At 38.4% G+C, this 15,859-nt stretch overlaps 1 protein-coding gene across 3 annotated transcripts in view; it reads left to right on the forward strand.

The window, feature by feature from the left end:
• LOC140715423 (disintegrin and metalloproteinase domain-containing protein 12-like) overlaps positions 1 to 15,859 on the forward strand; it is a 373,939-nt gene that overhangs the window by 62,280 nt on the left and 295,800 nt on the right. For 2 of the 3 annotated variants that reach the window (XM_073027589.1, XM_073027590.1), the window contains exon 2: positions 11,474 to 11,607. The exons of the other annotated variant lie outside the window; for it this stretch is intronic. In XM_073027589.1, coding sequence (XP_072883690.1) covers positions 11,474 to 11,607 — 134 coding nt within the window. The remainder of the gene's footprint in view (positions 1 to 11,473; positions 11,608 to 15,859) is intronic. 3 annotated transcript variants of the gene reach the window in all.

Consider the following 15,859-nt stretch of genomic DNA (forward strand, 5'->3'; position numbering starts at 1 on the left):
CAGCATATGGGAGAGATATTGAAAATCTGGCTGTGGTGCCACTGCAACAACAACCTCTCACTCAATGTCAGCGAGACCATTGACTTCGGGAGGAGGAAACCAAAGGACCATCAGCCAGTTCTCACTGGGGGAATCATAGATGGAGAGGGTCAGAGACTTTAAATTCCTCAGTGTTATCATTTCAGAGAATCCCTTCTGGGTCCAGCATATAGTGGAATTACGAGGGACAAATGCCAGTGCCTCTACTTCCTTAGAAGTTTGCGAAGATTCAGCATGACATTTAAAACTTTGACAAACTTCTATAGATTTATGGTGGAGAGTATATTGACTGTCTGTATCACGGCCTGGTATGGAAACACCAATGCCCTTGAATGGGAAATCCTACAAAAAATAGTGGATATGGTCCAGTCCATCACGGTTAAAGCCCTCCCCACCACTGAGCACATCTATATGGAGCGATGTCGCAGGGAAAGCAGCATCCATCATCAAGGACCCGCACAATCCAAGTCATGCTCTCTTCTCGCTGCTGTCATCAGGAAGAAGGTTCAGGAGCCTCAGGAAAAGTTATTACCTGTCAGCTATCAGGCTCTTGAACCAGAGGGCATAACTTCACTCAACTTCACTTACCTCATCACTGAATTGTTCCCAGAAACTGTCGATTTACTTTCAACGACTCTTAGTCTCATGTTGTTGATATTTATTGTTTATTTATTTATTATTCTGTTGTGTTTCTTTTATATGCTCCGTACACCAGCAAAAAGCAATCTCAGGGTTGTATATAGTGACATATATGTACTTGGATAATTAATTTACTCTGAAGTTTGGACTTGACCAACAATAACCTCTCAAGCACAATACTCTGATAGCACATTAATGCCCCCTCGTAGGATGATACATTATGAAAGAACATTTCGGAATTGAAGTTTCAGGACATTGTGCTAAGTAATTCACCAGTGTCTGAAATATAACTTTGGATAAATTATTTGAATGACTAGTGCCTCTTCTTTCAGTTAATAGAAGCTCTTCTCTTTTGAACTTTATTTTAATTTGTTTTTAAGCACTAATACTGAGTACTAGTAATATCCTCATAGACAAGGTGTAAGAATATGCATTTCGCTATAGAATGAAAAAAAAGAGTACGGGAAGTATTGTTAATGGTGCAGAGCTTCCATTTAAAAACTGGTAGATGTGTCTGAACATTACCAGTGTGTTTGCAATTGAATTCAATCTTAATGATAAATAGTTAGTATAATGTGGGCAAGATACAATTGACTGCTCATGATATATTAGCATAAGTGACTTGGAATAGGTTTATCTCCAGCTTTTAAATATGTGCATTATGGATTTAGTAATTCTGCATAAAAACAAGCCTTATCTTCTCTTTGCTTTTTTGGCAAATTATCTTAAAACTCTGTCATTTGGCTATCAATCTTTCCAACCCTGGAAACAATTTCATCTTATTTAGTCTTTCAAAGCACTTAATAATTTTGAATAGCTCAATTAAATGTACCCCTCAATCTTGTTTGGTGTCTTCATATCATGTGAGCTCCTCACTTCTAGTATAATTGTGGTATGTCCCTTCCAGGCTCTCTCCAAGGCATTATCATCCTGGACACAGAACTCCAGCTGAGGCCCAACCAAGTGATTTATTATGCTTAGCATAACTTTGGTTTGACATACCTCTGTGCATAAAAAAATAAAAGACCCATATTATTCTTAAATAACCAACCTGTGATGTTGGAAATGAGGGAATGTTTATTATTTGTGGAGAGTAAGGTAAATTGTATAGAGGGTAGTATTTGTGGACAGTAGGGTAAATTGTATAGAGGGTAGTATTTGTGGATAGTAGGGTAAATTGTGAAGAGGGTAGTATTTGTGGACAGTAGGGTAAATTGTATAGAGGGTAGTATTTGTGGACAGTAGGGTAAATTGTGAAGAGGGTAGTATTTGTGGATAGTAGGGTAAATTGTGAAGAGGGTAGTATTTGTGGACAGTAGGGTAAATTGTATAGAGGGTAGTATTTGTGGATGGTAGGGTAAATTGTATAGAGGGTAGTATTTGTGGACAGTAGGGTAAATTGTATAGAGGGTAGTATTTGTGGACAGTAGGGTAAATTGTGAAGAGGGTAGTATTTGTGGATAGTAGGGTAAATTGTGAAGAGGGTAGTATTTGTGGATAGTAGGGTAAATTGTGAAGAGGGTAGTATTTGTGGACAGTAGGGTAAATTGTATAGAGGGTAGTATTTGTGGACAGTAGGTTAAATTGTATAGAGGGTAGTATTTGTGGACAGTAGGGTAAATTGTATAGAGGGTAGTATTTGTGGATAGTAGGGTAAATTGTATAGAGGGTAGTATTTGTGGATGGTAGGGTAAATTGTATAGAGGGTAGTGAAGGGCTGCTGAAGGCTATAAATGGCTTAGAGAGGGCAATGGATTTCGAATGCAGCACACTGTGGGAAAAAATTTTGAAGCTGTAGCTTTCAGAAGATCAGGAAAAGAAAAACATTCCAAATTGTAGGATTTAAAGGTTGTGGGGTAACAGATGAGCAGATAAACATATCATTAAAAATAGTAGGTTATAAAAAGTATCTTAAAAAAGTACAGAATTCTAGTTTTTTTTTGTCCGGAGAAGAAGAACACAAGTGAAAGGATTTAATGTTGGGTATATATAAAAGAAATATATATTCCAAGGCTTTGGTCAGTATGTTGTGTCTGGTTTGAGTGTTTTCATTTTTGTGAGTGCATACAATTAAATGAATGGGATAAATTCACTGGGATCTTATCAGAATGTAGAATTGTAGCCATAAAAAGAAGCTTAAATTGTTTTTGACAAAATTCTGAAAGCTAATGGAATAGATTATTAAAATGGAAATAAATAATAGAATTTTTCCACTTGTTGACAAAAATAATACAGCTGACACAAATTTAAGATAAACAGGGAATGAAAGGCAAGGAATGAAACATATATTTGTAGGAAGTGTGATTGCAATATAAATCTTCACTGTATTATAAAGTAATTGAATTAGAGTCCATCGTATGAGATGGTTGTTTGAAAGATGGCAGTTAATAACTGTAGCATAATCATAATCAACTATTCATTCTTACCTTTGTGAAGTGTAATGATATTGGAGTGTCATACTTTCTGTAGAAAGCAAGTAATAACTTTACTATATTCTCATCAGTAAGCAACTTTCTTGTATTGTTAATTTCATTGAGTTTGGTTCATATTCCAGCAAAGAGGAAATTAAATTTTGGGGCATTATTGATCATCATATAGATCAATTTAATCTATTCTAAATTGAGATCAGGCTATAACTTTGTGTGGTTCTACCTGGTCAACCCATTAGGAGTTATTTAAACTCTTCATGTGTAACAATGGTTTGAAAAGGTCCTTTCCTATTTTTTGGAAAATCAATTGCTGCAATTAAAATGTCAAGTGAACAGTTATTTTATTTATCTCAGTAGATTACTTAATGTCTAATTCCTTTACTATTTTATTAGAAATTGCTTTGTTTAATAAAGATAAGTACCCTGTAAATTTTGGTCTTATTAACTAATATCTGACAATAATGTGCAGAAGTATTGAAATTGCTTTAAATGTAACTTGTTTTTATTTGATTTAAATAAATTGTAATGAAGTGATGTGAATTGAGCATCAGACAATGACTAAAGCTTAGTGGCATAGTGGTTAGCAGAATGCTCTACAGTACCAGCGACAAGGGTTCAATACCCACTGCTGCCTGTAAGGAGTTTGTATGCTCTCCCCATGACTGCATTTCCTGGGGTTTCCTGGGACTTCTCTGGTTTCCTCTCACAGTTCAAAGACATACCAGTTGGTAGGTTAATTTGTCATTGTAAATTGTCCAGTAATTAGGCTGGGATTAAACTGGTGGAGAGTCAGGCAAAGGGCCCCGAGTAGCCTACTCTGCACTGTATCTCAATCAATAAATAAACAAACATTTAAATGCTATTCCTTTTAAATGCAGTAGCTGATAGCTCTCCAGCAGAGGCCATCATGTAGTCTAAAGTAAGGACACAATGCTTATTTACAAATCCTATCTGATTAAATTAAACATACTCAGAAGAGATTTACAGATTTCTCCGTGTGTACGCAGTCACATTGGGCTGAAGCTTGCTGACTGATAGCAAGGGAGTTCTGAAACACTCTGAAGATCACATGCTGACTCCTTTGTTGAGTCCATTGGCAGAGTAATAACTTGCTGAAGGGACAGTCTTTGCATAAGGCCCTCAGCATTGCCCTGTAGAGAGCTAGCATAGCAGGCATGGCCCCATTCAATTGACTGGGTTTGTTAACCATGTGACTTAGAGGTAAATTATTTTATTGTAATGTTTAAAAAGTTTATTGTTTTTAATGTACTTTTAATTAACTTTATGGTTTAGCTTTCAAAGTGATTTAAACATTTTTGTAAAATATTTAAAATCTGAATATTTAAAAAATATATCTCTCAGGTGAGTGTCACAGGTAGTCAGGGCATCGAAGTGGTGCTAGGTCTTATCGCTTAAAGCTTACTCTGCATTGCTGATGCCCATGGGGGATGAATTATGGTGATGGGGGTTTTGGTGAGCTCACATCCAGATAAAGAAAATGCAGGCATGCAGGTAATGTGGGTGGTGAGTCTGCGTCGAGAGTGACCCTGCAATTACTTATAGGTCGCACCACTTTGCCAAACTAGAAATTGGTAATCTGATTATCAGATCAAACTTTTTATTTTATTTTTACATTCAAACTAGTAAAGTTTATGGGGAATGGGAAATAAAATGTTTTGCACTCCCACACGATGTAAACTTGTAATTATTCTAGTTTAGATACAGCATGGGAGGGATTTTATGACAGTACTTAAATATCCTCAGTATAATACTTGCAAATTTCTAAATCAACTGCTATCAATTCCTTCTGACTCAGATTGTCAATGTAAGCTAATTGCTTCTTGATAATGGAATTAAATTATAGCTATCCAATCTCATTAGAGCTGGTAGAGCAAAAATGTTGAAAAAGGTGCTATCTAAATGCAGGTTTTTTCTTACATTCCATGAACTGGTGTTGGAATTTGATTGTAGAGATAAAGTGCAGTGTATTCAGCCGTCATCATCACCAGATTGTGCTGTGTCGTATGTGGTGGCCGATCATGGTCCCCATGATGATGATAGTTCTTGGCAAACCACTTCTGTAGAAAAATTTGCCATTGCCTTCTTCTGGGCAGTGTTTTTACAAGACAGGTGACCGCAGCCATTATCAATACTTTCCAGTGATTGTCTGCTGGGCCCCAGAGGTCACATAACCAGGATTTGTGATACGCGCTAGCTGCTCATACGACCATCCACTGCCTGCTTCCATGGTTTCAAGTGACCCTGGTCGGGGGGGCTAAGCAGGTGCTACACCTCGCCCAAGGGTGACCTGAAGTCTAGCGGAAGGCAGGAGTGCCTTACACCTCCTTTGGTAGAGACATCTCCATGCCACCACCTAATTCATGCTTTACAATGTTTAAAAAGATTTGGTCTAACTTGAAATCATCTAACATAAGGAAAAATCAGAACAGAAGCTATTAATGAAGAGTCATCATGAAATATTAGCTGCCTTGCTAGGGGTACTGCTGGAGCAGCTGAATGTCTTCAGCATTTTCTGTTTTTATTTCAGATATCCTGTTCCTTTAGGGTTACTCAATATCTTATGGTCAACCCATCATCTCATTAGACATCTGCCAACAATATTTCATACGATTAAGACTAAAAGTATAATTCACATTCATAGACTGCATTCATGCCTCTAAATATTCAACCAAAAGCTGTGTCACCCTCCAGGTATTGCAGGGTGTTGTCTAACACTCACCTACAGGTAAAGATGGCATCCAGTTGTTGGCAGTAGCATCTAACTGATAAGTGAATAGAGACAGCCTGCAATTATCTTAGTGACTAATACTAAGATTGTGTATTGGTCCTGAATCAATAGAAGGTGATAATCATCCTTCTCACATTTTAGTTGTACCTCTAAACAATCTGCATGTATTAATTACTTACTCCTCTACTTCCCTGACTTTAATCCTGTCCCTATAGCGCACTTCTTTCTGAGAGAAACTGCAGGCTGATTAAACATTGGTACAAAATGTGCGATTGGCTTTGATTGGATCTGCAGGTGTGAGTAACTGACCATTAGGATGAGAGAAATGGGTACCTTGCATGGCACAAGTGCTGCAGTGGAACACTACACTTGGCCAAAATGTTCTGGTATGCTTTGGATGCCTTATTGTACCCAATCCAGATTCAATAACATCCCAGAAAAAAACAGAGATGAAGTTCACAGTCATTATCTACTCATGACCACTTAAATACTTTCACCTATTCTCTGTAAATTTCACTTCATTCTAAATTCTCTGTCTTTATCTTAGCTCTAACAAAGTCCCATTCATTTATCACACTCATGCTGGTTTGGTTCACGGTTAAGCAGTTCCTCAGTATTAATTTTGTCAAGCCAAATCAAATGAGGGTTATTTCCATTTAACTACATACATTTATATGCTGTATATAACCAAATAATGTATATAGAAACGAGACACTTCTTCGAACCAGGGTGAACACACAATATGAAGGTAAGGATAAAATAACAAACTAAAGTGCATTAAGATTAAATATTGTAAGGTATGGAACAGATTAATCAGTGGCACTTTGATTACAATGTGGCTGGGAGTTCGGAAGCCTAATGGCCTGGGAGAGAAGCTGTTTCTCATCCTCACCATTCTTGTTTTTATGTATTGTAGTCATCTTATATTTCTCTATTAGTTGCCTGTTAGTTTCTTTTTAACCCCTTCAAGACGATAACATTCTGACTGATCTCCGTTTCATGACCTTGAGCTCCTTTGCTGCATTAAGAATGATATACAAGTTGGAGTAGATGTGGTTGCTAATGGATCTCCAATGGACAATGTTGACTTTGTGTTGAAATCATGCAAATGGACTTTGGAAGCAACTGGTGTGAATTTATTGCATGTTGCATCACCACATCTTAGGTCCTATCTAAATTAGTCCAAAGCCAATTTATTGATATTGATTAAATAATAAGTGTTGACCAAAACACCAGGAGAATTTCTCTGCTTAGCTTGTGAACATTTATTATCACCCATCAGTCAAGGTATCAGCTAAGTAATGCATTGGAAAAAATTAAACAGTTGCTGTACTCCCACAGTATTACTTTAGTACTCAAATTTCTGGAGTAGGACCTGGATAAACAATTATTTGACCTCGAGGGAAGAATCCCACTAACTAACTCATGACTAATATTGATTATTATGTCAAACTACCTGCAAAAATGTTAGCCACTATGTTTTTGAATGCTGTATTTTCCTTTTTCTGATTTATGGATCTTCCTAAATTGTATGTCTTCTGCTAGTTGGACAGATTATCTGTTCCCAATGTAATACCAAAACAAAAGAAAACAAAATAGCTTGCACTTGGGTAACACATTTCCTGACTCAAATTGTCCCTTAGCTTTTTCCGGTCAATTAATTATTTTTGAAGTTTTGACACAAATACAAAATAGGAAACCCGGCAGTTAATGGTTTGCAACAAGACCTAGAAAGGGCAGTAAAATGAAAGACCAGCTAACCCTTTCCAAAAGTTCCATAGTTTTTTTGTACTTGGACGAGAAACATGCCTTTCAAATGTATTTTGTTGTTTATAGTCCATGTGAGTCTCTTTCCATTTCAGGTACCTCATCGTTTTGCCTTTCAGGGTATCTGTTTTTGCTCATATGCTTTAATTTCCCTTTAAAAGCATTCTTTCCCTTTGAAAGCATTTCTAAGCTTTTTATCCCAGACTTTTTTCTATGGTATGAACTCTACATAATTAATTAAATATGTCAAGCAAAAGGTGGTTTCAGGGCATTCGACATAAATATGATGGATTATGTTTCTGGACTTAGATTGAGAACATGATCTTCTTCCTCAGTAATGGGGCCGATATCTACAGCCAAACTAGCCGGAAAATGCCCAATCTTGTCCAGTTTCGGAGGCTAAGCAGGCTCAGCCCTGGTTAATACTTGGATAGGAGGCTAACTGGGAATACCAAATGCTGTTGGCTTACTCATGACAGTGGTAATACTGCAAGTCCAGTTCTCTGGGTTATTGGCGAGACTGACGGCTGAGGACCTTTGTTGTGTGGACAAGCCCCTCATGTTCTGGAGTCACCTGTTGCGGGTGAAGGGGATGCTGGAGCCAGCAGCGTACTGCTGGATTTCATACTGGGTTGGGGGAGGGGCGTGGAAATTGCCCCTTCCTGTGGGTGCTGCCCTCCAGTGTTTGATTGGTGGAAGTACAAGCTGGACCGGGTCAAGTCAGGGACATGGGCTATGTTATTATTATATTTCTGTTTGTGACTATGTTTTTCTGAAACCATAACCATATGTGCTATGTGCAGTGTGCTGTGAGCTGTTGGTAATACCTTTTACATTTTGGCCCCGGAGGAAAGCTATCTCATTTGGCTATATTCATCGATGGTTGAATGATAATTAAACTTGAAACTAAAAGTTGTCTCACAATGATGCAGGTAAAAGTGCTGGAGAATGATGATCCTCCCTTCATATTCTGCCTCGTTCTGTGCCACTTTGCAGAGCCTCTGTATAGCGCATCTCTACATTGCAAACCATCTCCTGCACATAAAAACAAAAATGCTGGAAATACTCAGCCGATCAGGCCAAATCTGAGGGAAGTGAAAAAGTTTTAGCTTGAGGTCTCATTGTCAATTCTGCTGAAGGGTCTTTGATCTCAACTCTGTTTTTCTTCCCACAGATGCAGCCTCGCCTGCTGAGCATTTCCAGCATTTTATTTTAATTTTAGATTTTCATCATCTGCAGTATTTTTTTTTTAAAAAGTCATCTATAATTAATTGGTAGAATATTTCACTTGGGATGTAACGAGCAATGAAGCCACTTGGTGCAGGATTTATGGCTTTTGTCCGTTGCAAATTGAGGTGAGAGTGACAGACGTTCACAGCGCTTGGTCAGTTATACATGCTCAAGTTTCAAGTTTAAGATTTTTGTTAAAGGTAGATATACTTGGGATATAAACACCATGAAAGTTAGCTTTTTGGAGCAGCACAAAACATTACAAACATGAGAACATAAATTAATATAGACTTAAATTAACATAACTTACTCAACAAATGAACTAAAATAAACACAATAATGTTTGTACAAATTGAGAGAGAAGAAAAGAAATATAGTCCGAGGTAGTTTAGGAATTTTTCAGGTTTGTTCAAGAACCTAATGGTAATGTTGTTGAAACAACAAAGAACTTTGGTAAAACTGAAGTAACTGTGAATCAGAGGAAAGTACCCCACAGGTTGGATTCAAACCTTGTGCAAAGGAAGATGTTTGTGATTGTAGGTCAATCATCCCAGCTCAAGAATCCGAGGAGTACCTTACACTCAAGTAGCTGTAGCTGCTGCATTCACGATCTTCCTTCCATTGTAAGGTGGGAAATGGGGATGATGGCAGATGATTTCACAACGTTCAGTTCCATTCACAACTCCTTGTTAAATAAAGCGATGGTTGCCAGCCTGCAGCAGGATTTAGACAGCAATCATATGGGACTTATATTGACATTGACCATTCCCAACAAGAGGGTCCTATCACCACCTATCCTTGCTATCCAGTGGTATTACCACATTCGAGTTCCCCACCAACAATACCTTGACCAGGAATCAATCAGATCAGCCACATAAGTATCAAGGCATGAAAAATAGGTTGGAGGCTGAGAATCTTGTGGCCAATAGTGCTCCTCTTGAAACTCCAGTGCCGTTCCTCCATTTACAAGGAATCTGCCTTGGAGTAAGATACAATATCATATCCCCTCGACAATATTTGAAACTATCCAGGACAAAGCGCCCACTAGTACCACACTCACACTCTAAACATTCATTCCCTGTGACAATAAAGAGTGTTTCATTAAAAAATAAAATCACGGATCAGCATTATTTCCCATGTATATTTACATGTATTAGGAAATTGCTGTGGTGGGTTGGTGCTACATGCAAAAAAACAACAATCAATGATTATACAGAGTAAAGGATTATATAAACATATTGTTAGAAGTACAGATATGGAATAACATACTGTATACATAAATATATAAATACCAGCATGTACTTACAATGTACATAGCATTATAAATGGCGGTTTAAAGTGTTTACTGCACCTTGTAGTGACTGTGGTAATAGAAGGGGTGGGGAGGCTAACTAGAATGGTTGATCAGATTAACAGCCTGGGGGAAGAAACTTTTAAGATCGTGCAAAGCTTTTGTTTTAATAGACCTATAGTACTTTTCAGAAGGGAGCATTCAGAAAAGCCAGTTTTCTGGGTGGGTAATGTCCACGATGATTTTTTCCAACCCGGTGTCTTGTCTATGTAAGTTCAGCACCTTCCAAACCTTGACATCTACCACAGAGGTTTCAAGGGCACTAGAACAGTTCCGATTACAGTCTCCCTTCCAGGTTGCACACCACCCTGATTTGGAAATAAGTTGTTGTCCTAAAGCCTGGACTGTGGGAGAAGCTTTACCAGGAAGATTGCATGGTCCAAGTGCATAGATCACTGCCACCTTCTAAGGGCTAATTCAAGGTATAGCAATGAATGCCAGCATAATCAACGAGGACCAGAGCCATAAAATGAATAAATAAAGACATCTATTAATCATATCAAGAAAAAAACCACTTGCAATATTGCTTAAAGCAACTAGAAAGACAATTGCATGTATAGTTGTTCAATGCCCTGAGCTCGAGTGTTCAGGAACAGAATATAAATCTGAAGCAGGAGAAGACTTTTCAGACCCTTGTATTTGCTGTGAGATTCAGTAAAATCATGGCTGATCTTTTACCACAGCGTCACTTACCTAGACAGACCCAATATCCCCCTATTCCCCACTCTCCAAACTTTAATCAATCTCTGTTTTTAAGTGACTGAACCCCTGCAGCTTTCAGGGGCTGCTAATCCTACAGTTCAAAGCCCAAGTGGATAGGTAGTTCCTTGTCTCACTTCTGTAGTACTGACCTTTATTTCTGAGCTGGGGTCTCCTAGTTCCAGACAGTCTATCAGGGGAAACATCATCCCTACCAATCCCTGTTACAGATTTCTGTGTTTCAATGATGCCATTTCTCTTCTAAGCTCTGGGGCAAAGCTGCCTAGTCTGTTTAGTCAAACAGGACAGTTCCCCTTATCCTAAGCATAATCCTGTTGAACCAGGTTTAGCTTTATTCAGGGATGCAATGGGGAAAGCCAAGACATTGTTTTTTTGCTTGCCAAATCTTTGTTGTAGCAGCACTTAATATTCTGTAGCTACTGCTGCAAAGTATACCTTTATATTTTCCCCTTATGACACATAAATGTATCTGAACAAGTTTGCCACATTATAGTACATATGGGAGCATGGTCCATTTCCTCATCTTTAATAATAATGATGTACTTACAGGCAATATTTTGTCCAGTAAATTGTCATCGCCTAGGCAACAGGACCATCTAAAGCAGCTGCAACAATATGAGCAAGTCGTTCCTTACCTCCTGGATGGAGATCACCAGGAACAATCCGGCAACCTTCATGGAAAGGTCGGCATCTTTATTTTTCCTGTTTCTCACATGACAAAGTGGCCTATGCTTAATGCTTCATAAATAACGATTCATAGTGGAATCAAGTAGATACAATCATTGTCATGTACATTTAATATCTTTCTAACATCTTTTAGAGTAATTTGCTGGACGTTTAAGATTAGATTGTTTATCTGCAGAATATTAAATAATGCTTAGTTGGGCAAAATGAGTCATTGCCTTTGGACAAAATCTCAGTGTCGATATATTAATGTTCAATATCGGAGACAGTCTGTTTTGCTGAAATGTGCTAATTTTCACGAGGGAGAACATGAAGCCAAATCTAACCTCAGCAGATTTTATGCAGTTTAAGTTTACTATTCATTATATTAATTGTTGCTTATTTTTCAGGAAATTATGTCTCGCTGCCTTTCAAGGAAAACTATTCTGATTATTACGTAGCAAGACTGTATCCAGTTTAGAGGTTAATAAACATTCTCTACCTAGTAGTAAGGCACATAAGGCATCAATATAATACACATTTGAAGTATGGAAGTCTTGATATCTTTTACCTTTACAGTCAGAGTTACATTCAAATGAAACTTGGAACATTGTTTTTATTTGTTGTAAGTAGTTAGTCAGCACATGGAGAGTGTCCCTTAGAACTGTACTGAGTTCTAGCTTTCAAACGAAGTTGTAGATGACTTACATGAAGAAATAGGGAGCTGTCTTTTCCACTTCGCTGGTGGAACTGTATTAAGTGACGCAATTAATAGTGTACAGTGGAGCAAAGGTACATAGCTGGATTAAGTGAGCAATAAATGCTAGAAGGTGGAACTTGGATACAGGAGAAGCTGGAGGGTGGAGATCAGGTGTGGGAGAAGCTGGAAGGTGCAGATGGAGTATGGGAGAAGCTGGTAGATGAAGATTGCATGTGGGAGAAGCTGGTAGGTGAAGATTTCATGTGAGAGAAGCTGGAAGGTGAAGATTGAGTATGGGAGAGGCTGGAAGGTGAAGATTGGGATTGGGAGAAGCTGGAAGGTGGGGATCGAGTATGGGAGAAGCTGGTAGATGAAGATTGCATGTGGAAGAAGCTGGAAGGTGAAGATCGAGTATGGGAGAAGCTGGAAGGTGAGGATCAGGTATGGAAGAAGCTGGAAAGTGAAGACTGCATGTGAGAGATGCTGGAAGGTGAGGATTGGGAGTGGAAGAAGCTGGAAGGTAAAGATCGGGTGTGGGAGAAGCTGGAGGTTGGAGATCAGGTACAAGAGAAGCTGAAATGTAAAGATCAGGTACAGGACAAGCTGGAGCGTGGCGATCGGGTGTGGGAGAAGCTGGAAGGTGGAGATCAGGTGTGGGAGAAGCTGGAAGGTGGAGATCAGGTACAGGATAAGCTGGAGCATGGCGATCAGGTGTGGGAGAAGCTGGAAGGTGAAGATCAGGTGTGGGAAATTATGTTCCATCCAAGAAAGATAAACATTTGGGAACACTGAACACAACAGAGAAGTTGTTGAAGCTATTCTACTGGACAAAAATAAATTTAAAAGGTAATGAAATGTCAGCCTTTATCTCAAGTGGACTGTATTTCAAAGGGCTGGAAAGTGTTACAACTGTATCGAACTCTAGTTAGATTTTATGTGGAGTAATGTGCTCAGTTCTTGGTGTCATACCACATGAAAACTATATTCACTTGAATGGAGAGCATTCCATATTCAACTGGTAAACTTACTTACTGCCAGTTACACCGCTGACATTTAGGGCAACAACGAAGGTCCTCCATCTCTGTCTCTCCTTCTAGAAACCAATTTTATTCTTGGGCTTCCTTCATCAAGCCAGTAGCTTCCTGCCCATTTTCACTACTATCAGCCTCAGTCTCAGATGAAGACTCAGGAATACTGTCACACTCAGATGTAGAATGATTCTTCATTACTTTTTCTATAACAATTTCGTTTGACTAGTCAGGGTTGTTAACCTTGAGCTGAACCCCCGAATGTGGAGGACTGTTGGGACACTCTAAGTCTGTCTCTACCCTTTGACCTTTTGGCATGCGTGATCCTACCAAGAGCCAAACCACAAAGCCCTGACTCCAGCCAGCATAGCTCTCTGGGTCATTGAGGCACACAAGCCTCCAAAGCACAACAAGGTTGTGGTCCTCTTGGAGGAGCAGGTAATCTAATTCAATGATTAAAGGGTTTTATAGAATAATAGGGAAGAAATTATTGTCTTTGGTCAAAGATGCAGAACAAAGAGGGAGAATGACCTTAAAGCTGGAGCTTCCTCTTATTGTTGATATTAGACAAAGCTTTTTATTCATGTTAATGAATATCTGGAACTCTCACTACAAGAATTTGTTGAAGTTAGATCAATAAAATATTTCAAAACAGGGTGACAGTTCTTTAAGCAAGAGAGCAAGGATATAAGAGAAAGGAACCGAGCTGGATGAAAGCATTTGAAGTTCAGATCAGCCCTAATCTAACAGAATACTGAAGTAAGATTATATATTTGAAAGGCCTATTCTAGTTCCAATACTGTGGATGTCTATGCATGCAGACAGTTACATAACCTGTTGAATTTGCCCTGCTGTTCTATGAGCAACTGTAGTGGATTCTAGTTAATGGGGACACATCGGGACCAGTACATTTTGGCCCAATTAAGTGGCTTACCCAATTAGCTGAAGTTTCATGGAAATAGAAATGTATAATAAAGGCAAGCTGCTGTTTAATTGAGCAACAAATTGTGTATTTCAATGAAATACAAAACAAATTAGACCACTGCCTATACTACTACACTATTCTAAAACTGTGCATTTGTTCCTAATAATTATCAGTGGAGGAATTAATCAAGAGGAGCCTACTGTGTTCTTTTGACTGACGTAAATGAACAAAATCAGCACAGACACCTAGTACAGCCTTTATACAATGCTCACGCTGTGTACATCTTCCAAATCTTCGTTTTCATTGTAACATTCAAGGTGATTGTTGATACCTTCAAATTCTTCATAGGTCCTAACCTACTGAAGCAGTGAAGTTATTTCATTTTCACTCCTGGCTGTTTCTGGCATCTTCATGCCTGAACGTTCGAAACTGCAGTGAGCAAAACAATTTTGAATTGTCTTACTGCTTATTTCTCGCCAACTATATGACAAAATCACTGCTTTCTGAACACACCCACACACGCAACTGATGCTGTTTTAAAAACTGTTAGCTGTAAGCACGGTATAGTGTCTCGTGCCAGGCAAAAGCACATGCCTGACACTAGTTAGAAACTGTTCTGGCCACAGTTTCCTGCCCCAATTAAGTGGCATAGTGTCCTAAATAAGTGAAAGGAATCGTGGCTGTTTTCTCGATTAGCTTTTGTTCTTTTACAGTTATTCTAAATAAGCCCCTGCCCCGATTAACTGATGGTCCAATTAACAGGAATTCACTGTATATGTGTGTAGTTCAATGAACCAGAATTTTCATTCAAATTTGGATTTGGAAAAAGTAAGCCCAGTTAGGCAGCAAATCTGAGCATCATGCTGGTTGATGAACAATCCTGCTGAATTTATTATGTTTAAATCTACTGCAAACTCTGTGCCTTCGCCACTAATTCTAGCCTCTCCTGTTTCCCAAGGTTATTCAAATAGCTCATAAGTCTGACAGCTTGTTTAACTCTCAAAACCATCTCTTCTTCATCAAACAACCATCTCTTCATCACAAAGACTGCCTCCTTCTGTAACATCTGCAGCGTATAGCCAGACTCATCTTGAAGCATGTAGTAGTTCATTGTGTAATGATGTCTAGTGCATGAAAGCAATTTGGAGGTTTTGCTTTACAGTTAACATAAAACTGGATTAGTTTGATAATTTTGCCAAACAAGCATTTGAACAATCTGCTGTGGAGATTGTAAGAATTTTGTGATAAGTTTGAGGACTTTAGAATTGTACTTTTGATAGTAGATCAGCCAAAAGAGAAATACACTAATTCCCTAAACATTATTAAGAAATAAACAAGCTTTGTGTATCTGAATCATGACTTAAATTTAAGAAAATTATGACAGAAAAATTTAGTGTGAATTGACAAACACATTAGGGATTCGGATGAAAACATTGTGGTTAAATGCACAGGCAGCCAATATAATGCTACGTGATCATATTCAGAAACTTATCAGTTTCATCCATCAGCAAAAAACAAGCTGTGAATTTATAGAAGAACATCCTGCATCTATCATTGTGCAAAAAGTACCACAGATAAGTGACTGGCATATTCCAGTGTTTAACCCTTGGGCGTGTATT

The sequence above is a fragment of the Hemitrygon akajei genome, chromosome 23 (genome assembly GCF_048418815.1).
Source record: "Hemitrygon akajei chromosome 23, sHemAka1.3, whole genome shotgun sequence".
Taxonomy (NCBI): Eukaryota; Metazoa; Chordata; class Chondrichthyes; order Myliobatiformes; family Dasyatidae; genus Hemitrygon; species Hemitrygon akajei.